The sequence below is a fragment of the Fringilla coelebs genome, assembly GCF_963513975.1.
Source record: "Fringilla coelebs genome assembly, chromosome: 20".
In the NCBI taxonomy this organism is placed as follows: domain Eukaryota; kingdom Metazoa; phylum Chordata; class Aves; order Passeriformes; family Fringillidae; genus Fringilla; species Fringilla coelebs.
Genome location: NC_140046.1, coordinates 3,535,392 through 3,559,878, shown reverse-complemented (window position 1 = coordinate 3,559,878; position 24,487 = coordinate 3,535,392). Strand labels below are relative to the sequence as shown.

The 24,487-nt window shown below is 40.3% G+C and overlaps 1 protein-coding gene across 4 annotated transcripts in view; it reads right to left on the bottom strand.

Moving 5' to 3' along the window:
• The window catches only part of NCOR1 (nuclear receptor corepressor 1), a 55,703-nt gene that overhangs the window by 31,021 nt on the left and 195 nt on the right, over nt 1-24,487 (bottom strand). For 2 of the 4 annotated variants that reach the window (XM_084219385.1, XM_084219388.1), the window contains exons 2-11: nt 11,522-11,699; nt 10,124-10,257; nt 8,429-8,624; nt 7,280-7,462; nt 5,292-5,405; nt 3,954-4,010; nt 3,458-3,510; nt 2,663-2,729; nt 2,128-2,300; nt 98-188 (exon numbers count right to left, since the gene is read on the bottom strand). In XM_084219385.1, the coding sequence (XP_084075511.1) occupies nt 98-188; nt 2,128-2,300; nt 2,663-2,729; nt 3,458-3,510; nt 3,954-4,010; nt 5,292-5,405; nt 7,280-7,462; nt 8,429-8,624; nt 10,124-10,257; nt 11,522-11,629 (1,176 nt within the window). In that variant the 5' untranslated portion in view covers nt 11,630-11,699. Of the gene's footprint in view, nt 1-97; nt 189-2,127; nt 2,301-2,662; nt 2,730-3,457; nt 3,511-3,953; nt 4,011-5,291; nt 5,406-7,279; nt 7,463-8,428; nt 8,625-10,123; nt 10,258-11,521; nt 11,700-18,694; nt 18,803-24,487 lie in introns of those variants that run through there. The other 2 variants (XM_084219386.1, XM_084219387.1) reach the window with 2 other exon arrangements.

The window sequence follows — 24,487 nt, the reverse complement described above, 5'->3', positions numbered from 1 at the left end:
TCTCAATGAAACAAACCCTCTACAAGACACCTCGCACTGCCAGTGAAAGGATATTTATTGGCTGTGCTTCTACAGCAAAGCACAGCCACCAGCTCACCTCCTGCTCAGAGAGCCCATCGATGATTTCTGAAATCTCGTGCTCACTTCTGGCGATGGTTGCTGAAAGGCCAGCCCCTCTTTGGCCAACTCTGAAACGAGGGGAAAACAGAAGGAAAAAGGATAAAGTGGAAATCAGCTCTATCTGCAGGTTTTGTACACCACAACAACTTCCAAAATTCCTTATAATGCTGTTAGCAGTCTCTCAAATCAGCTAGGACTGGTTTTTCTTAAAGAAAGTCAGAGCACAAACTCTGTCATGTCCTGCTTGGCTTTACAGTGAGTTTGCAAAGCTCAGCAGAAAGGGCACAAAAAAAGTGTTACCACTAATTCCATGGCAAAATAGGCACTTCAGATAAATGAATTTGCTTCTGCTGAGCATGAGAAATGTTCATCAGTGGCACAGAAATTATCCCCTTAATTAGTACAGTTGATACAGCTTAAAAGAGCCTTTTTTTTTAAGGAAACCACACTAAATTTGCCTTTTATCAATTTGATCAATTTACTAATACAGCACTGAGATTTGTTACAACAAAAGAAAATTTTCCACTTGTGAATTGATGGGGAGAGCTGTAATTTGGAAGGATTTTTCACCTTGTGATCTTTACCCTTAGGAACATCATAAAAATATACTACAGCATGTGGGTGAAAAAGCATTTCAGAGGTAAAAATCACTACTAAATGGAGAGACAAAATATATCAAAGATTTTACTGAATTCATCCATTTGCACAAAATCTGAGGAAAAAACCCTCCATTTTTGCACGGCTTAGAGCACAGCTCTAGACAGAGAGGCCATTATTTTACAGAATGTAAATGTAATGTAAAGAGATGACCCTTCCCCAAGTAGTTTGCAATGACAAAGACATGAAATATTCTTGAAGTGAAACCTCTTATATATGAGTGCTGTTCCCATTCTAACAGTATACTTTCTTCTTTTCTTGATTCCAAAAAATCTTGCAGCCTTCACAGTGTATTGCAAACCCTCTACTTTCCCCACGTTTTATGACAAAAAGGTGATGTAGACAGATGGTTACAAGAGATGAGATTAAATCTTTATGGGGCTTGAACTCTCCAAGGTGTATTGAAATAATTTCAAACATCAGATAAACAGATTTCAACACAACTGAATCAAACTTGACCTAATTCTTATTTAAATCCTATCTCTCTACCTACAGTACTGCAAGATGAACTCTCAAGTGAACTGCACTTCATTCCTTTTAAGATTCCTTGCAGTTTCCATCTAACAAATGTCTGATAGATTAAAATTAAATAATAGGGCCTTAATTGTCGCACCTTGAATATTTTAAAATGCAAAACTGTCTGGAATAAAATTACCTGGCAAGTACAATAAAAGATCAGTCAAACTGTTAATTAAAAAGATAACTGGTTTTTAAGTGTGGAGGCTAATGAATACAGGGATTTTGAAACAGAGGAGTAACACAGACAGTGATAGAAAAATAGCAGTGTAAATTAGGGTGTGTGCCCAAAATGAACAGGCTCATGGGAAGCTGATGTTCCAACTATCTTCAGAACTCCACAAACCCCTTTCTGAGCAGCTTAACTCTCCTCATCTCACTGACACCACAACCTAAGCAGCCTTTGCTAATTGGCCCTTTTCCTGTGTTGCTTTTGGAAAATCTGGGGTTTGACAGCAGATCTGAAAAGGGACATGGGAAAGGAACCCTTGGACATCACCACAGCAGCCTGAGAGGACGCCAAGGGATGAGGCTGGCACTGCTGGCACACTGCAGGGGAGGGACAGCAAAGGGACATATGTGACAGTGGACAGATAAAGTCATGGAGATCCTTAGGATGGGAAATGAAACTTGAGCTCAGTGCCATGGAAACACAGTGAACAAAGGGAAGAACATTTCACTTTGTACTCTGTGACACACTAATATTCTTTTTAAAGCAATAAAGTCATGAACATAAAACTTAATCATTAAAATTAACTAATTTTATTATAAATCATTTTATAACTTAAGACCAAAGAGATATTTTGCAGGAATGTTTCAAATCTCCAGTAATACCTTTGGAATCTTTCTTGCTGTTCTCTCTGCTTCCTGATTTCTGGGAATTGTTTCTCATAGTACTCCCGTGTTTTGCTCTCCTTGGCTTTCCTGCGTGGATTATTTTCTATCCTGTCCACTTTCTTCTCCCATGCCTCCATCAGCTGATCGTAACGTTGACAGATTTTCTGTTCCTGTTAAATTCCAAAAGCAAACCTTAAACTCAGCAAAATACACCAAGTGATCAGTACATGTCACATGGGCAGGCCTCTGGAATGCACAGATTTTTCCTCCTCCAGTCCCTGCCATGCTGAAGATGGCTTATATCAAATTTCCAACACAGAGAGAGTGAGGAAGTGGATACAAAAATGGAGATTTTTAATATTATACATGATTTCTTTGCTTTACACATCCTATTGGTATTTGGTAATTGTCATTACTGCTTTCCAAAAATATCCCCCAATTGTTTCAGCTTAAGGTCTTGTTTTTCTAATCAATATATTTGGGAATGCAAAACCAGTCACAGGCTCCTTTTAAAAAACCATGGTGCTCTTACCCGTTGTTTTCTTGCATGGTTCCTTCTTTTAAAGAATAGGATCAGCTTTTTCCTCATCACCTGGTTTCTGGAAAACAAAATTAGGGGAAAAAAGTGAAGTATATAAAAATCAAGCACTTCAAAACTACTCAACAAAACCCATCTCAATTCCAGATGTCAGATCTTTATTATGAATAACAGTTTCAGGGTAAAAAATAGGGAAAATTCCCAATGAAGTTGAGATACCTAAATCACCTAATACTGTATTTTTTCAGAGAGGAGATTCTTGAAGATGGCTGGAATAAGCAACTGAGACACAAAAGGTTCCAATTTCAAGGCAGGTGCTCTCCTTAACCACATGAGATATAATATGTTAAAATGAAAAAAAATTGGTTTAAGCTATTATGCTTTTATGGGGGAAAAGTCTTTGCAATTCAGCCCTAAAGCTAAGTTCCAATATATTATTCAAGAAATAAGTACTTTGGAAGTGCTATACAATTCTATTTGATAGAGTGGAGCAAGAATTACTTTTTTTAAGAGAAGTTTTTAAAGGACAGCCAACTTAATGTTTATTATTTATTTATGTCTTTAAATGAAGATGGAAAGCCAGAGCTTCCCTCTGCCTTCAGCACATATAATGCACACCTTGCAGAACTGTTTTACAGCAAAGAAATCAGAAAGCTACATGGACTGGAAGCTTTTAATTATGGTTTAAACTCACACATCCTATTTGGAGATGATAGCAATGAAAAATGTCAGGGAATGTTCAAGTCCAGATCCCCTGAGTGGGACAATGAGGGGAATTAAAGCACTCACGTTTTGATGTTTTCATGGTAGACCTTGGTGTCTGAGGGCTGGTTGTAAAGTGGCTGCAATTTGGGAGGAGAAAGGAACACTTAGCACTTTGCAATGCATGGAACTGTAAATGTGTATGCACCACATTTAACAATATTTTAGTATTCTGAGAACAGTGCACTCAATCTGAGATGCAGGAGAGCTGAAGGGACTACAAGATATCCAGCACAAAGCACAAATTTCATTACTTAAAATTGGATTATAACTACTTCTCTATATAATAGTACTTCATTTCTTCATACTTCAAAACTGTTCTCTCAAATAGATTAAAATCTACTTTAAAAATCACACTTACATGGCCAATGAACTCACTCAAGCCCCAACTCACCAATGCATTCAGACACACATTTCTTCTATACATACTCACAGAACTACAGCTGTTCAGCACAACAGAATTAGAGCAACTGGCAACACAGAAAATAGTACAAAAGAAAAAAAACAGAATTCCACAACTTACCAATTCAACTTTTGGACCAAGACCTTCAAAAATCTTGTGAGCTTCTTCTGCTTTTTTCTGCAAATAAGATTTTTTTGGTATAGTCTGAGTAAATCCTCTGAAGTTCATGTCCAATGTGGATCTGAACTCTGTTCTGTGCTAAAGCCCTGCCTGAACACACAAGATCCTTCTTAACCTACTTCTGCAATGTTGCCTCAGCAAATAAAGAAACCTGTACTTGAATTGTTTAGTAGTGACTCTAATCTCCCAGTCTGGAAGCTGATAGAGCATAAAAGCAGAAACTGACCTCTGCAGTTCAAAAAATCCCTGTGTATTTCATAATACAGCAAATAATTATAAAGAGGAAGAAAGGTGTCCAGTAAAATATAAAGTATAAATAGCTTTGAAAAATGGGATTAAGAGACTAAAATTCTCCAATTGCCAAATCTGGGAGTGTGAATCCATGAGTACATAAACACAGAAACTGTGTCAAAGGTCCTTCATTCACACCGAGTGAAAACCACAAAATAATTCTGACCCCTCCTTACATGCATGCTTGAATTCTTGGGACACAGTTGTACAAAATCTAGCATTGTTTTGCAGGGGGTTTTTAATTCCTCAAAAAAACCCCAATCTATTGTAATAGAAGTTAGCTGTTCCTCTAAAGAACAGAACAAAATTGGGAAATTAAACAAATGTATACCACACTCACAGATCACAATACTTTCAAAACCCCCAGATATCTGACTCCCTAATCTCAAACTACCATGGGAAAAAAAGGCAGGAAGCATTTTTGCTGTTACTGTTGGCAATATTACTGAGCTCCTGAACTTTTCTCACCACTTAAACAACATAAGCTCATAATTCACCCATATATTACTACTTAAGATTTGGATAAATGAACAGATATGAAGTGCCAGAAGTCAGAGTTTATAAAGAAGGCACAAAATCCTACAACATATGCAGTTTTTTCTCTTTAGCTCATTTAAAAGTAGAGTCTTCAGCCAAGTTTGTCAGCTCATGTGAGGAACAGGGAATTCAAGATGAGTTTCTGAGGAATTTTTCATATCACACACTTAAGAGGATATATATGTGTGTTTATATATGTCTATAATTCATGCATCTCAGTACAAGGACGAGACCCACAGCTCAGAGTGCTTACAAGATCGAAGGAAGATTCCCGTGATCGAGAATAAAAATGTCAGTAAAATGTCTTTCATTTAAAGAACCGAATGGATAGCAAAAGAGGGGTGGGCATATCAGTAAAAGAGAAAAATCTGCCCCATGAAGTAAATGAAGACCAAATGAATGTGAGCAGAGAGGCAGTGAGAGGCCCTGGGTGAGGTGCAGAGGACTCACCCGGTTCTCATCGTAAATGATCTGGACGATGCTGCGGTGCTTCTGCTCCACGGGAGGAGGGGACACCGGCCTCTCCGGCTCGGGAGGCTTAGCAGCTTCTTCTTCAAGTTGTTGCTAAGAGACCAAAGAAAGAAAATCAGCCATCCATGTTCCCCCCACCAGTAATTAGTCACCAGAGATAAAATACGCAGCTGATCAGTCAGCACTGCCTCTTATTTCGCTTTGCACTGACAAGGAATGAATGAAATGGTTTTAATGCCCATAGGAACAATAACAAGACTATTTTCTGTACTATTGGTAATTCTTAGTGTTTACAAGATTCACCTGCCTTGAACAAGACTTATTTGAGCTTGACAGTTAAAGCCACTGTCACTTTGTAATTTACATTATTTAACTTTAAACAAAAGTATCAACTTTGGAGAACAGTTACATCAGAGCCCTTCTCACAGTGGAAATAAACCAGAGCTGCCTTTCTGCACCGTAGATGTTCAAGTGTCACCATAACTGCTGTCTTATGGCTTCAAAAGGTACAAAAGTCCTTCTAACACACCACAGAGAACATCATTCTAAAGGTACTTCACAACAAAAATAAACCACTCCACATGGATTAAAGTTCCAAGACTGTTACAATACCAAACAAGCAAAGAAAAAAACCAAAAGCAAAAAACCCACCCTGTACTCCTTCCCTAGGCTTAACTACTACCTTTCCTACTAAATCTACTGCTGTGATTTACTTTCACATCAAATAAATCTGGTTCAGTGACATCTTAATTTTTAAAATATCCTTCACCTGTGCCTGCCACAAATATACAGCAAAGAACTTCTGACACCAGGGATCCATCCTGCTTTACAGTCCTGGCTAGAATGTGCTACATTGCTGTGCAAGACTTCCCTAAAATTTTAGCAGAATGCCCTAGACCTGGGCTCAATTATTTCAACATCAACTTCGTAGTTTTTTTAAGTCAAATCACAGACAAATGTGCACAAATGACCCTTTATAGATGAGTTGCACAGCACTTGCTGATTTTGTGGAAAAGTGCACAGAGAGATAAGCATCATTACCACACAAACAGGTACTCAGTGACATCCTTTTTTGTTTTTCTGCTGGAGGTCACTTTACAGCTCATTAAAATTCAGACGTAATTAAACTCCTCCAGACCAAAAATTGTTTGTTTGTTATCCCGGACCTACCAGTTAACAAATCCTACAGTGTAACTCTCATTTCCTCCAGAGGTCCAACTAAAAAAGAGTAAAGCTGGCACTTTTTCTATCTGGATCTTTGAAAGTCAGAAAAGGAAAAGGAAACAAGGACTTTGTTTTTGTCAATGACTAACAGATGCCTCGATTGAAGGGTGGGTTTACTTGGCCATAACAGCTACTGGGAAAGCAACAACTTCTGCCAGCAAACACTTCCTTTGCTTCCAGTGGCTGAAGTGCAGATCTCTGATGCAAAGCATGGCCAGGGCCATGCAAAAACAAAGCGATATTTCCTTCTTTATTTCTCTGCTCTCTGTGTTTATTTGCACCCCTCCTACTGCACTTTCACCCAAGGCTGGCCTTTGCTCCAGATGTGAGGATCTCTTGCCTTTGGGAAAGCAGATTATCCAGAGGTTTTTGTACAAGTTCTGGTTTTGGAGATGCATGTAAGGGATTCTCCCCTTGCACAGACTGCAAAAGAAGAAAGATGATCCTCCCCCCAGCCAGCAGGCAGCTCTGAAGCTGAAATTACAGTCACAGTGCCCTTGTTTCACAGCAGTTTCAAATATAAACCCATCTACTGCTGCTGTTCCTACGTGGCTTTCTCCTGCTTTCAAAAATATTTAAAACTGCGTGACATCAAACTTATTCAAAATAAAATCACACATATAACCCTTCCTTCTCAACTTCTTCATCTGATTCATGTAACCAAAAAATTCACCATCACCAAATAAGGTTTTTCCACACCTCTTTCACTGGCAGAAAACAAGAGCAGTGCCTGCTGTGCTTACTTGCTTTTTCTTCAGTTTCAGGATTTGCTGCTCCACTTTTGCAATTTCGCGATCTACGCGGTCCATGCTCTGGATCAATTCTTCCTTTGACAGCTTGGAAGGTGAAGCATTTTGGTCCTCCCCACAAGGCTGACCAGAAATTGGAGAAGATGGTCCCTCATGCTTTCCTCCAAAAGCTGGGTCCTTCCATGGGGATAGGAGATGGGGGGGAGATAGAGAGGAAATCAGTCATAACTTGGGAATGAGTGCCCAGTAACCCAGGAATTAACAGCAATTTTCAGTTATCTATATTTCTGTTGAGAGGTCAATTAAAGCTTTCATAATGCTCTAAATCTTTTATGACACTGTAATTTCAAAGTTTTTTTTAAAAACACCATACTGCAATATTTACCTTGAAAGCAAAATAACACCTTCCTCTTAAATGACCCAAACACCTTCCTCTTAAAATAGATCTTCATAAATGTGAACAGTAACTTTGATTTTTAAAGGGAGGGTTACTTGAGAGCCACTCCTCAATACTCTGCACCTATACTGAGGAGGATATTCTTGAAGATAATCATGACCAGCCTGATAAAGCACATCTGGAGTTAGTTGTAGTTATAAATGTGAAGTTCTCTTGAATTTGGCTCTAATATTCAATATCTAAAATAGAAAATACCCACCCCAAACTAGATTGTCCCAGATTTAGCCAAAATGAGACAGTGACAAGTATAATCAGTGTTATGTAAATAAGCAGATTCATTTCAAATGCTTAGAAGGGAAAAGGGGGTGGAAGGAAGTACTTTGACTATTCAGTCCCAATGTTAATTACAGGAAAAAATGGACTTGCATGGATTTGCCAGCAGCATTCAGCTGAAAAGCAGAAATATTTCATGCACTATGCTACAATCATTTTACAACTGAGGTTTGAGTGACTTAAGAGAGTAGTGGCAACTCAGAATTCCAGTCTATTTACTGTGTTTGAGTCAGACTGTGTAAGAGAGTAACACTGACTCATGATCACAGCTTCTGATAATGTGTAAAAGTAAATTTTTGGGATTAAAGAAAAAACCTAAACAAACAAAAAAATTACCTAACACAAAAAATGTGATTAGCTCACTGCAATACAGAAAGTCAGACCTTCAGCACTGTAACAGCAAATGGCTTTACCTTCTTAATATCTGCAGACCTCAACCCTTCCTGCAGAGGATGCACTAAAGGCAAGACAGTGGCTGCACTGACACGCTGGAAATGGGAATCAGACACTTGCTCAAGACGTGGTCGCTTAGATTCCAGAGAATCATGATCAGTCTGAGATGGACCTGGATGGAACTGCTGTTCGTATCCAGTTCTCCTTTCCTGAGGCCTATACAGAAGAGATTAACTGTTAAAATATACTTTTTTGATATGAGAAGAATCTTCAATGCTTTTTTATTTTAAAGGAGATGTCATTTGAAGCTCCTTCTAAACAGTAAAGCAGATAAATGTTTTTAAATATGACTTCAAAAATACAACAGTTAAAATCCATTGGAAAAGAGAAAGACAACTTGAATCACAAATTAAAGGCACTCCTATCATTACACAACCTTAAAGAAACTCAGCTCTGCTACAAGGATATTGTTCAAATCAAAGCTCTGATTCAAATTATAAACACACCAAAAATCCCTGAGAAAAACACAGTACTATATTTCACTGAAGATGGCCACAACAGCTCCATTATTGAGTTTTTGCAGCCAAATAATTTTTAAATATACACAGAACACTTGAGATGAGCCGTGGGTCTGTTTGGAACTTGATCTTTACTAAAATGCTACTCTGTGACAGAAGCAGTCATTGATTCAATCCGTGACTCATTTAAAGACTCCTCCTTCTCAGAAAAATGCTCAACAGTTATCACTTGCTGCTCCCAGGGCAGTGCACAGGATGTCCATTAAAGACCCTCATAGGCTTCAACATCTTCCTATGAAGTGCCACTGAAGAGATGACAGCAGCAGTTTCCTGCAGTTTTCCAGAACTACCAAATAAGCTTTTACAAATTTACAGTCTGGGGGGGGGGGTGATTTACTACTGCTATAAACTCAATTTTGAGAACTCTAAAAGCTGCTGTGATTCTCAGCACTAAAACAGAGCCTTACTGACATTTTGCTGACATGAGATGAAGGCAATATGGGAGCCCCAGATTTCACTATCATCAAGTTATTTCTGGGAATATCCTAATGAGATTTTAAGCCAGACCAGTATTTACATAACATTCATCATGGGTATTTGTTCAGAACCAGATCTGTCAGTTACAGCCAAAATAAACCTCCAGCAGTAATCCTGCATATAAAGTTGCTCCTAGCAGATATACTCACTAAGAGTCCAAGGCAAAAGAAGGTTTGTACAAGCAGTAAGTGCAAGAAAAGAAGAGGTTGTTACAGGCCCTAACACTTATGACTGTACACCAGCAGCCTAACGCACTAAAGAACTGAGGGCATAAATCATATTTTAATCTCTTCCCTAAAGAGAAGCATGTTCCTGCTAATTTATTACAATCCAGTTAACATTATTCTGATCTGCAGTGGGATTTTAATCTCTGAGTTTGATGTTCAGAGAACGTTCAGTGCTCTTCAAATGAATGCTTGACATTGTCTGGAAGCCTTCTTGAACCTCCCAGCAGTACAGCAACGATGATGCACACTGATCATCCCTCAACATCTCCCATGCAGTGACTCCTTTCACTGGGAACGAAGATATTGGCAAACTGAAAGTAAACTCCAGCACCTGATTCCCTGCTGCTGTCCACTCTGTGTGTCCTCAGGTAACCCCACAGCAGCTGCAGGCATGAGACTGGAGCTCACACCCTCCCCAAGACAGCCTCCTCACCTGTCAGAGCCCGGGTGGAACTCGGAGAGCAGCGAGGGCCGGCGCCGGAGCTGCTGCTGCTGCTGCTGCTGCAGGAGCTGCGTGGCCTGGCTGACCTCCAGGTGAGAGGAGCGATAGTCGGGAACAGCAAATTCCTGAGGGAAACACCTCTGGTGTTAACAGGAACAAAAGCATTCACTGACCACGATCATTTCCAAAGATATTGATACAGAGTGACACCAGATTGAGAAAGTCTTATTCCTCAGCTCAAAAAATGTTTGCAAATGGCAGTTCGAGATTTAAATAAACTTTAGAGAGACTAAATATTTATACTGGGAATTCCACCTAATTTATTAGCAACTTCTAACAAAACACAGATGAGTCAGCAGCAAGCAGATGAATAGCTTTTAAAAAACATCCTTTAAAATCAGTCTTGCACATCCAACTGGAAAGTGGTAAAATGAGAGCAACCTCGAGGCAATTTCTTTTGTTACCACCTCAAGACATTTTTATATCAGACATAATTAATCAGGACTAAGAGTCACACAAGATGCACCTTCCAGTTGCTACAATTTACAATCAAAGTGAACTACAAGATTATTTATTTGTATTTTTGTGTGATCAACTACTTGCTTTTAAAAATTATATGCAGCTGGCACTAACTGAAGAGAAGCTCTACAAGACATGTAATAGATAATTACCCATGAGATGCAGTTTTCATAAATTATCTAAAAATAAACACAGAGCAAGCCAAAAAGCTTCAGTTTTTGAATTTCTTTTTGATAACATGGAAGTAGAAGAAAGTATCATCCAAAGTATCTGCAGCAAGAGGAGAATGTAACGAAAATGAGGGAAACCTGAACTGTTGTAAAGCCAACAGCTGGTCCTCCACAGCACAGAGCACAGGATGGCAGAATAAAAGCTTGGCAGAAATGAGCAAGTTGGATATCCTTAGAAATCCTTTACTCCCATTCTGCAGCAGAACTCAGCTGGCAGCACTGGTACAGCTGCTTCAGAAAAAAAAAATCAGTGTAACACAAGTTTTTACACATTCTCCACCTTGCACAGAATTTTGACAAGTACCACACTTAACTTACAGAGATTCTAGCCCAATACTGCAACAGAAGATTAGGAACACAATCCCTGCTGAATTTATTCAAACCATGAGAAACCAATGATAAAACCAGGACGTTTCTATTAATAACAGGCAAGGAGGGCAAAGTAAAACAGCAGAAGCCACCCCAGCGGTATTTAACCAAGCAGACTGGCAGTAGCTCTCCCAACAGGGCACATGGATGTGTTTTCAAATGCGAACGAGTTGTGTTATCTTGGTTTAAAAACCAGAATGAATCCCTTTTTGGCAGGGCAAAGCCTTGAAGTGCAGGCTGGCTGCAGCCCAGGCCCTGGGGTGTCCCTTACCTGCTGGTGGCGGGTGCTGGGGAAGGTGTACTGCACAGAGTGGGGCGGGTACCGGCTCTGCTCCGTGCTGAAAGCTCCTTGGTTCGGAGGGTAGCCTGAACTTGACATTATCAGGGAAGGAGTCTCCACAAAGCTGTGAGATCAAGACCAGCAAGCAATCATGTTTCTAGGAAACCGCCTAAAGGGAAAAAGATCGCTGATAAGCACTGAAGTACCAGATGTACTCACAATACATTACAGCCATAGTCACCTAAGCAAAACAACCATTACCAGTAAAAGCTTTTTCCTGATGTATTTATTTAATAGGTTACTCCAGTCTGAAACATGCTAACCGGTCTTAAATGGGCTCAAAATGAGACGTGTCAGCATTGTCTATACAAAGATTTGAGGATTATATTGTCGGAATACATCCTTTTACCAGTTGACTTGGAATTTGATAAGTAAAGTAGGTCACTTTAAATAAATTTTAAAGAGCTTATAAGTCTATAGCTGAATTCTGCATTTACAGTAAATTTCCTTAGCATATCATGAAGTTCACTTTTGTTTTTTCTACAAAGTTTTTGGATTCCAGGAACTATTGCTGACTTTCAGATCCAGGCAGTCTTAGGGCTGCACTCAGTGTCACCTACAGTTCACTAAATCCCAGTGCTTTAGTCAGGCCCTGAATGCCATCACCAACCATCCAACAGCAGCTTAACTCAAGCAGTCAGTAAAAAAGGCACTCACAAAGCAGAAAACCAGCTCTGCTTCAAATGCCAGCATAGTTTGGCTCCTACAGGATGCCAAAAACTGAATCTACTACAAAGCCTGAAAACAATCCTGCTTAGTTGACAATCAATGGCTACTTTGCCTCTACTGCATTCTCCAGCTGCAGATGGAGAGCAAACACTGAGCTGCAAACTGATTGGGGAAAGATTTAAAATACTGCAGAAATCCAGACAAGTTCCCTAGCAAAGTCTGAGCATGCCTGAGGCTGAGTATAGCTCCAGCTGCTGAAGATCCAAATAAACTGATTCAATCCTGCTCCCCCATCAGTGTTTTGAGTGGGTAAATTATGGCTCTAAGCAAAAAGTAGGACATAAATATATTTTAAACAGAAAATATTTTTCTCTGATAGTTCCAGGAGCCTGTGTATTAATTCCAGAATTCTATCAGATGTAGAGCAAATTCTCAACCTGTTGCCCAGACCCCAGCACACACATCAGACCTTCAAATAAACTGTTGATCTCTGCCTCAATGGTTACATTTCACAGTGCATTAATCCACAGCATTTCACAGACATCACCTATAAACTGCATTTTCCATTATCAGTCAATAGGCAAAACCAGCTCAGCAAAGAGCAAGCTATACAAACAGATCTTAAAGTATATCTGTAATATTTTATCATTTCTGTTCTGGTTGGGGGATTTTTACTCCTTAACTCTCCATCAAACAAAGCTTTTCATGTTGAACTACCAGAATAATGAGACAAATTTACATTTACCTCTTAAACCTGATCTTCAGCTATGAAAAATCAAAGAAAAAGACAACAGTTTCTCTTTCACAGCAACACTACACATCACTAGTAGTGTGCTTTATAGTAGCTATACATCTATTATAGTACCTATAATTCATATCCAAGTGACAAGCTGTAACAGAATGCTTCACCATTAACATTTATTATACTTCATCATTCACACTGCATTCATTAGAGTACAGCTTTACCTGCTATGTGATGGTCTAATGGCTCTGAGTCATATGATTTCCATTTAATCAAGGCACAGTGTCACAAAGCCAGCAGGTTCAGCTGCACACAGTTGTGAGAGCAGAGAGCTGTCCCTGAGCACTCCACAGAACCCCTAAAACCCAGCCCCAGGCAAAAGAAAACCTCTGGTTTTCCTTTCTTACATGGACTTGCACAGGAATGAAAGCTCTGGCACAGAGCTGTCAGCCCCATCCAATGTTTGCTGATGGGATAACTCCTCCTGTCACAGGCTGGGGCACATTCATCAATAATGAACTAGCTCCATGGTATAAAGATGCTCAAACACTTTAAGGTTATGGGAATACAAATCTCAGTTTGATGAATTGCTGATGCCCCAACCTGTGCTCCCTCAGCAGTTTCATGTGCAGAGATCTGAAGAATTTGGGGATGCAGAGGGGATCAGGAAAAAAGTCACACACAAATATAGGTCAACCACTGCATGATTCAAGGTCCCTCAAGTTTCTGTCTCTCAAGCTACATCTGCTCCTTATTCCCACAATATTCAGCCAAACCCCCAAGTTGATCATTAACCCAGGTGCTGAAAGTTCAAGCCACGCTCACTTTCTATGATGCTATAAAAGCCATTTCTCCAATCACCAGGACTTCAGTGGACACAGTGTTAGGTTGGTGTTATCTTGAAATCTTTCACAACCAACTGCAGTGAGAGAGCCTGACCATCTCTCCAGGTTCTGCACTGGACATGGAAAGATGAGAGACAGGGCATGGAGTACAAGAATGAGCATCCTGCATCCATCCACAAATGTCAGCCTAAACCCCCTCATAACGACAATCTTTTACATAAAAAATAGGACAACATTGAATCTGATGACTTTCCTATTGAAAATTACAAGTGTGATCATAGTGTTCATAGTGGAATTTTTTTAAAGGGGAATAAATGAAAGCTGCCAGCAGAGGAAGGCAACAAGGAGCATTAGAGATTACAATCATGGTAAATATGAGAGGTGAGAACCACAGAGAGGAAAAAAGAAACCATGAAGTTATCAGAGGTGGGGGACCATTATTCCTCCTCCCTGAGGGAACTGGCAAAACAGCAGCAGAGATAAGGGGGTAACAGCAGAGGAAAACATGTGGTCACATATTGGCAATTACAAGGTGGGGAGGGAACTAAAGGATGGGGATCCTGCATGGGATCTCATTTCTTTCAAGATAAAATCAACCCTGGAGTACAAACACGTAAAATGACACTGAAGTACAATATTCCCTCCCTCTAAGCCTCCTTTTCCTGCTAGACACATCCACATGCCTGCACACTCTCCTGATCTGACCCCTCATCTCCCAGGCTCCTACAGCATGAGCTTGTTTATCCTCTCTGCTGGGAGGGGAGGGATTTTTTCCCAATTTTTGCCAGTAGAATTACCACTGATATTCTGCTCATTTCTCCCTGTCTGCAGTTGTGGATGGAGGTGCTTGACTTCAACTCCTATTTCTCTGCAGGCAACCTCTGACCTGTCAGCCAAGAGCATCTGCCTCTCTCTCTTCAGCATCTGCTCACACATTTGCAGCAGACACAGATTATTCTTCATCAATCCAGTTCCTGGGCAGTGAGGGCAGTGCCAGCTTCCTGCTGTAACCTCTCCAATTTCCATACATCCAGATTATGTTTAAATACAGCCATCCTTTTGCATAAAACTGTAACTGTGTGTGCAGACTGTAAACAACCTCATCCGGGCTTTCCTCCCTGCTGTATCCTTTCATTAGTCATGACAAACCTCCTCTTGCTCTACCCAAAGCCAACCAGAATCCTCCTGGAAAGTTCCTCACTATTTATTAACTCTCTCTGCCTCTCTGATCTTTGCATTGCTTTCCTCTCCCCTGCCACAACAGAGGCTGCTCATCTTCATTTTCAGCACCCCTGATAAATTACAACACCAGAAATCAGCTTTCAACCCTGCTCAATGACAGCAAGATTCTATTTTTCAGACAAGTACTTTTGTGCCTTTTCACATTATCCTGCAAATTTCAGAGGTTAAATATATAAACGTTTAAAAGAGCTGTTACAGACTTTGGAATTCTGCCTCATGTCTCACAAAGATAAAGTTAGGTCATGAATACTTTCATACAGCTGCCAACCAGGCTGGCAAATTGTCTGTCTCATCAAATATTGACAATCAGAAGGGGCAGAAAGAAATATTTCTTGTTTTGCAGTTCAGAAGCCAGAAATTGTGCTATCATGTCCCATTTCACTGACACTCCCAGACTCTATGGCAAAACAGGAAAGCATCAAATGGATAATAATAAAAAAAATAAAAATTATAGGAGCAAAGAATCAAAAAAGAAGCAGTTAAGGGAAGACACCCAGGGGAGAAAAAGCAATGACAAGAGTAATGGATTCAGGAACAGTGAAGAGATACTTGGCCTTGTGTTAATTTGAGCTTCTCGGGCAAGGAAATGATTTAACAATGTTTATTTCTAAAGGTATGATGATATTTCTGTCTTTGGCCAGCTCAAACTACTGAACAGATCCTATTCAGAATTCCCTTAAAAGCTACTGTTCACACTTACATTCACCATATGCAGGGAATTTAGAGTAAGTTGGAAATAATTTGGAACTGAATATTATAATGGCAACAATCATGGCATAATTTCAGCTTGATCTCCAGAACTCAAAATGCATCAGAAGCAGAAGTACAAACTATCTTCAGCAGACATGTGGGAAAATGACTCACATAAAGGTTAAAAAATCTATCAAAGACTCCCCAGGAAATAGTCAAAGCCTGAATCAGAAATAAGACTCGATTCTTGCAGCACTTTGAAGGCACTGCCTGAGTGAAGCAGTTCTTCACTTGGAAAAACACAGCAGGTTAAAAACTGGGACTATTTTTAGCAGGGCAGTTCCCCAAACCCCTTCACTGTGTGGCCACACAGACCTGACAGCAGCTGTCCCAGGGCAGGGCAGTCACCTGCTCCACTTGCTGGAATATCCTGTCTCCAACTCTTACCTTCATGGACAAAAGACCAGCCTCATGGGTAAACTCGGTTTTCCTTCAGCTATCCAAAACAAGCTGACATTTCTGCATTTCGAGTCATTTTCGTGCCATCTTGAACTGCTTAACCAACATTTGCTAATTAAATTTCACATCCTTTTGGGAATTTTCCTCATCTTGTTTTTGAGCAAACTAAGTGTGATAGAAAGAGTGCAAAGAATGAGATTACAGTCTAACCCAAGTTGGGGGATTTTGTTTTTAAATCAGCAGCTTTAGTAAATTGAGCTCTGATGTAACGAACCCATGGCAGAGCAAGGGAGGCTCTGCCTTGCACAGGGGATCTACAATGAATCACAAAATGAATTCAGGGATATTTATTCAAAGTTTACTCTGGCAAGAGAATGAAGAGTGAAGGGAGTGTTTCAGCAGTTGGTTCGAAAGGCCTTATCCAAAGCATGACAACAAAACTTGTGAATAATTATTTCTGTGATTTCACTTCATCAAAAGGTAATGAAACTACCTCATGGAAAAAAAAAATCAGGCTGCATTTATGGACCAGCCTATTAAATCACACTGACCAGACTTCATGAATTACAGACCCTTCAAGACACAATGCTTCAAATGGCATAAAACAAATCTAAATTACAGATCAAGAAAAAAAAAAAACCTTCAGCGTATTGGTAGCTTTGCAAAACAAATCTTCCCAACAGTATTTTGTTTTACCAGGTAATCATTAACCTGTTCAGACACCAAAACAAAAATATCAACTCTGCATCCTGGGGATATGCCATTCACCAGAAAACACTAATATGTCCATTCAGGACAGACTGCTAAAAATAGCTCAGTGGGTCCAATTCCATATAAAAAGTTATTTATTTGAATTACTGGACACAGTACAAGGCTGAGTATCATCTCCCATCCAAAATCCCTGTGCTCAGAACATTACCAGTAGGGCTGCAAGCTCACACTGTCTTAACAGTCTAGAAAGCCTTCCCTAAAGAAGCACCAAACACTGCCAGAGAACTCATCAGTCCTTCAGTCCCTCCTCAGTGTCCACTCACCAGCAAAGTCAAATGACATTTATTCAGATGGCAAAATGGATGGAATGAGATGTGAGCTACAAGATCAGTAGATTAGACAATCCTGAAAGGTAGAAGATTTTCTTTCAAGAACCTACCAGAAGGTTGATGCCTGAGCAGATTTAAGATAATTCTGTGCTTTAAAACGGAAGGACCTGTATTCCAGCTACAATGGCCAAGTTTACAGATGAGATGTACTGCAAAGTATGAAAATCTGCTGGGCATACTCTCCAAAAGATGAAAAATTCTTTGTGTGCTACACGCAAAAAAAAAAGGTTCAAAGGTCAAAACTAAAATTAAAGACAACTTGAGTAATGGTCTTTTAAATATGCCCCAGAGTATTGTGCTTCCCATTTCTGCAGAACACAGGCATCATCCCCAAAGCTCAGGGCCTCTTCCACACTTTTTCTAATCTTTCTTTCACTCTTTTTTCACTCAATTTTATGCTGCAGAAGACTCAAAAGCTTGTAGTCAAAGCACAAGGACATATGCTATTGGAATGAACAGAAACAATGAATGTATTTTCTCCAAGTTGAGAACAACTCACTGCTGAATTTTCCAAGACAATTCCACATGTGCAAATGCCTTTTCTTCTTCTGTGACAGACAGAACCATAAATTCCCAAATACACCATAAATTCCCATGAACTTTAATCTCATTCAGTGGCACTCCCTCTACTTACAAAGTTATTGATGGAAAAATCACTATTTCTATCCCTGCTAGAAATACAGTAAAAAAGTTACATCTGTAAGGCTGTGTTTTACTACCAACACTGAACAACATTCTCCCCATTAATTATTAACATCATATAAATCAAGCAACAGGAGTATTTGAAAAATTGATGCTAAGAAAAGCCCAAACATCTCAATTCAACCCTTTTCACACCCTGATATTTCCCTTAATGTACAATATAATCTTATTTCTGAACATCCAAAGCTCTACAGTGCCTGACATATTCTCCATGACACATGGTAAACTTTAATTTAGCCAATTACAGACGTGACACAAGTTAAGGAGCATTACAGCTGTCAATTCAAGATGTCACACTGACTCTATACTAGGAAGACTTTTCCATCTCCATCAAGGGAGCCAAAAAATTAAAGTAGGTTTTTATACTCCATATACTCCAATAGGAAAAGATTCCCCATTCACACGTAACCAGCTGCTTAAAGTACTTCAATTAATAGTTTTTGAACACTAAATATTAAATCAGTATTAAAGAGTCACTCAAATCAATTTTTGTTGCCATTCCAAAGGAAATTGGTTGTATCCTTACACATGTAATCTACATCCAAACTCTTGCCAAATCTCAGGATCACATTGTTATACTTCATCTTTTAATAACAGTTTCTTTCTTTCTCTCTCTCTCTCTTCTGCTACAAATACAAATAGAATTTCTGCTTACCAAAATGGGGTTGATCAAATTCAGCTGACAAGATACTCCTCTCCTGGAAATTCTATTTTAATCCCTCCAGTAACTGATGATCTCAAAGAAAAGTTGCTAATACATGATTTCAGGTTCCAGGCCATACACAAGTTTGCTGTATTATAGAGGGGAAATAACAGGAAAAACTAAGATCACATCAACATCTTTGGAAATTTCTGATCAATTACCCACTTGACTACCAAAAAATAAAATAAAAATGGAGGGATGCTGAGCACATCCACTTCCAATAAGAGTCCAGATCTCCAGCATCCACTCACCAGTTACCACCTAACACCCTGTGATACAGAGAATTCCTGAGGGAGGAAAGCTCCTCCTGGATTTTCATGGAGAAACAGCTCTTACACCCAGCCATGGAGCTTATCCAGATCTCTTCTGCCAAGGAGGGTCACAAGAACACCAAAACCAGCCAAAAGAGGTAGGAGGAAGTCCTCCCTTCAGAAATGGAAATTAAGGATGTAGACATTTCCTTGACTAAAAATACCACAGAGTGATGACTTAAAACTGAGAAGGGTACAAACATTACAGGGTTTTCTTGTTTTAAAAGTATGTCATAGAAACAAAGATAGCTTCTTTCCTAAAAACATTTTCCAAGGAACACCAGATTCCTGGTTGTCCCAATATGGTAAATGGCACACAGTTAATGCACACCATGAAAAAAATTCATGAGCCAAAGAACCCAAATCTCCAGAACTGAATGTGCAAAGCAAACCCTACAGAGCCCAAACACTGCACAGGGAAGGACCCACATTCCCAAGAGGAAACAGCTTTTTTCTGGGGTGACTCCAGCAGTTCCCAAATCCCAGACATCTCCCTCAGCCCTTTTGAAGGGCCCTATCCCTGCCACAGGGTAATTCCACTGGTTCTGAAACATCAACTGGAGCATTCAAACTTCACCCTGAAAACTGCAATGTGAAACAGAAACCAGCCCAGGCATCCTCCAGTGCAGCAGGCAAGAGACTTAAGAGGTGCTACACAAACCACAGCGATAAGAACTGCAAAAACCTTCCTCAGCAACTCATCCTCACTCACAAGTGTCCAACAACTCACTGAGGTTTGCTCCATTTCACCTCTTTCCTCACATTTCACCTATGACTTAGAAATAACCATGTCTCAAACTTCATACGCATCACACACTATGCATAAAATATTCTCTCAGAACAACCATTTTTCTTCTCCTTTTTTGGATTGAAAGTGTAGACAGCTCAAGAACAGCTCCTACACATGAATTTATTCCTTCACTGTTAATCCACCTGCAGGTAAAATTCCTTTTGACATCACCTAACAGCCAAGAAATTCTGTGGTCACAGTTTCAAGTTTTCAGAATCTTCTTGTAGTTCACTGATTATCAAAAGTGGATCTGCAGTGACAGCTTTTAAAAACAGCTTTGGTTTGGAAAAGGAAATATAACTTGACTAGTCCATACTGACTAAATCCACAAACTATGATGGATTATAAGAAAAAACACTTCTAAAGAAAGGGGTCAGGGCAAACCAAGTATCAGCCTCATAATTCCCCTCAGCTGACTGGGTTCAGATAAAATCAAGTCTAGATTTTAACTAAAAAGTACAGAAAGGCTAAAATAACTTTTTTTAAACTGTATCTAAGAACAATGACTTGGTCCATTCTGATACTCCACAGGAAATGCACCAGGGCCTTCTGGAAACAAAGTTTATTGCTACTACATATAGCATTACATTTAAGATACTCTATTTCACAGGAAATGCAACAATATATAAAGATATAACTCCAATTGGGACTCACACAACAGCCTCCAAGTCACAGAAAAAGGCAGGGAATGAAAGAGACCTCTAACAATGAGTGGTATAAATAATCCTTTAGATCTGGAGTAAGAAAACCCAAAACCAACCCAGAACTTCAAGGTTCTAGATATGTTTAAGTCTGATCTTTGAGACCACAGAGAAACATCAGCACCTTTACAAATAATGGCTAAAATGGAATAAGTAAGTGACATTTATTATTCCAGGTTCTGGATACAACATTCCAACACAGCTAAACCATGAAGTTTGAATGATTATATGGGAGAATATAATAATTCACTCCTTCTCTGCAAATCCAACATTTCAGACAGAATTAAAACAGAGCAAGAGTTGAAAAATATGAACCTGGTGAGACAAAACTCTATAGGGTATATACAATTTTTGATTTACAGTAATTCATCATTTTGCCCCAAAATACTATTAATGAGGTGAAGAGTGCAGCTGATCTGATATGATATACCTGCCTCATTTGCTGAGCAGCACTTGAACTTGTCATGAACTTGTGTGTTAACTCTGTAACACTGACAAACAGGACAGGAATCAGTCGGGTTTGCAGCTGATTTATATTCACATTTGTTAGCTGTGTTCCCTGAAACGTGAACACATTCTAATCCCTCCAGGAGAGCATTTGCTCTTGCAGGCAGCCCCAGGCTGTGCCCAGGAAGCCCAGCAGAGTTTCAGTGGAGCTCTGTGCCCCACAGCCAGGGAATGCTCTGGGCTGTCTGCAGCTCCCACAGGACAAGAGCTCTCTGACATGGTGAGGACACAAAAGAGAATTACCCAAATGTCCTTTCCCTGCAGCATGAGGCACAAGCAAGTAAAGCATATTTTACACTTAACATCATCCCTTCTTTCTCATTTATAGGTGTCCTTTTCCCCAACACCTTTGTGACTGTATTTTCATTTTCAGTTTTACCCAAGAGCAGTCACTCACCATGCACAGAATTTTTAAATCCTGGCCAACAGTTTGTCCAGGTAATCCATCTACATGAAACATTCATTTCTACATTTTTTTACTGCTGAAAGTTATGAACAATAGGGTTGTTCAGAGAGGGCTGATGCATCTTTGTACCAAAAGAGTATCTTAAATTTTGCAATAACCTTCGCAATCCTAAGGAGGTAAAGTTGCTGACTTCAAAACCACATAGACCAACATCTTCCTTGAACCTGAAGGAAAAAAAGAAGGTCTATCATGACAGTCTGGGAGGGGCAACACTATGAGTGGTTTAGATGTAGAGATGGGCAAGGACATGGGAATATCTCTTAGGATACTGGGAAGAAACACAGCTCCAAGGTAAGACTGAGCCCCTGTCTCACACAGCTCACGGAGCAGGGCCCCAGCAGGCCCAGGGTGTATTCAATAGAGGGTGGGAGAGCACTGAGGAAGCATGGGAGGGAAAGGGAACCTCACAGAAGTTCATTACTGGAGGGAGAATCACTGAAGGAGAGAGACACTGAAATGGAAGATACATTGAGCACTGTCCTGGCTATGTGCATGATTTAGAAGTATCACAAAGTAAATATTTACAGACAGCAATCCTGCATAGGTCAGAATTTTTATCTGGACCAGTTGCAGGAGGGAGGGAGGTACCATGTTCAGTTAATAGCCCAACACTGAAACACAGATTCCGATTTGACTAAAGAACATAAATGACTTGAAGAGTTCAAGCCTGGCATCCAGGAAACGTTTGCTTGCATTATGAAACCACTGTCTGGTTACAGGTCTGTTCTTGAGATTGTTCTGTGCTGCACTGCACCTGCACGAGGAATAGACCCCTTCCAGCTCCAACAATTGTTAAAATCTTCAGCATAAGTCACTACACACACCAGAACTCTAAATAGTATTTTCAATCAGCCAAGAAATCCTTAATTTAAATCATTTTGTAGGCACAAGGCCACATACAGGAATAAAACATTTCACCAGAGCTTTTGCAGAGAGCTTTGAAAGAGTATAAATTCCTTATTTATAAGAAATATTGTTCTCTACTACAGAAGGTTTTTCTCAGTTGCTTTCATGCATTTAACAGCAGCTGAAGCAGAGGCAGCTTCCCTTCCCTTCCCTGCGAGCATCTCTCATTCATGCTACAACTGAGAAATGAAATAACTCAGAAGATGCAGTCAGAGGAGCACAAGGGCTGTGGAAAGGGATTTGAGGGAAGAATTGGAAAGGAGCTTTAGGGTCTGTTCCTACTTCTACCACAGTTTTTGAGAGAGCTTTGCAGATCCTTTTAGGTCTTTTACAATGGAAAACACGTCTGCCATGAAAGAGCAACTAAAATGAGAGGTTGTAGGAGACAAAGTGTATTCAAAACAAAACAGCAGCAGCACAATGTAGCAAAATGAATATATTCTGATTCTGTGCATGTCATTTCAGTCTGGAGAGTTACTTTTAATTCATGCCTGCAACGATTAAGAAGCTAGAGAGAAGCAACACATGTGGAAGCAAACACTTGTAACATCCTCTCCACATGTTAAAAAGCACACATTATAACTCCTAGAAAGAAGATTCCAAAATGCTGCTCTTCCCCACATTTCAGCAACAAGTTTAGGTATTTTAGTGGCCAACATCAAACAAATTACCCTGCACATAAATCACAAAAGAACTCTCTTTCTTCAGCAGCCCATACCATATCACAAAGAAAAGTGACGTAAAGAAAAAATTAACCACGCTTTCACAAAAAAGGGTCACTGCAGTTGGCTTCTTTCCCCTGAACTTTTGAATCCCTGAGCTAAGCACGAAGCTCTTTCATCCCCCAACACAAGACACCACAGTTCAGCTAACTAGAAATCCACTTCAAATATTCCAGACTTCCTTTCCAAATGTCAAGGTTGTTTAGTTAATCAGGAATAACAACATTCTGCAGAATAAAATTCCAGTGCAAAACTGCAACGGAGCTGCATGGTCCTTGTGTGCAGTGACATAATTGTGTCCACTTCTTCAGGCACTAACACTGTGCCATCCCACTTACCACCACCAGCTTTTGTTATAATTGCTCTGGATTTTACCTTTCAAATCATCCTGCCTAGGATAAAAATCCCTATCAGAGCTCAAACAGTTCATAACTATAGTGCTGTATGAAAATTAATAAAAGAATACTGCCACAAAAATCAAGACTAGACATCCCACTGTAGAAAGTTGTCCCAGGTTACACCAATATTTAGTCATGAAAAGGTAACAGACTTGTTAAAACCATATCTGTGAAACACGAAGAAGCAGATTTTGGACAACAGATTGTTCACAATATCTACTTGCTTACTTGAGCCTGTCTGCCACTGACAGTTCATACATCCACCTCGAATCCTGCCTAACTGCAACCAACTTGATACACACAGCTTTTCTAAGTACAGAAAAATCAGCAAGCACGAAGTTCTTTACCATCAAGTCAGAATAATTCTAGCAAAAGCCACTTCCATTGTGCCCTGCAGCAGCCCGGAGATGACAGAAGCCGGGGATGTTTACAGGTCCCATATGAATAATTCAGCGTCAGCATCAGCAACAACTCCCCGGCACTGACAGCGATGCTCGCCCGACACGGAGCTGTGGCCGCAGCACATCCTCAGGAACCACCGCGCTCCTGGCCGAGCCTCCAAGGGGACGATTTTGAAGAACTGACCCTTCTTTTAATTTTTTTTTCTTTTTTAACTAGCACTCCTCCTGCCCACAGCGCAAGGATGAACACCCAGCACGAAGATGCTCTGGGATTTCTGCAAAAACTTCCCAGCAAGGGCCACCGCTCGGCGCCCCGCCATCCCCCCGCGCACCCTCAGCGTCAATGGGGGAGAGCCCCGCGGGCACCGGGCACCCCCCGCCCCTGATCCGCCAACCCCCCGCACCCCCGGCGGCTGCCCCACGGGCACCTCCCGGCTCCAGCGCCCTCCCCCCGGAGACCACAGGGCTCCGTCCCCGTGAGGAGGGAGGAGGACGGGATGGCCGGGCCCCCGCCTCTTCCCCCTCCTCCCCCTCCTCCTTCTC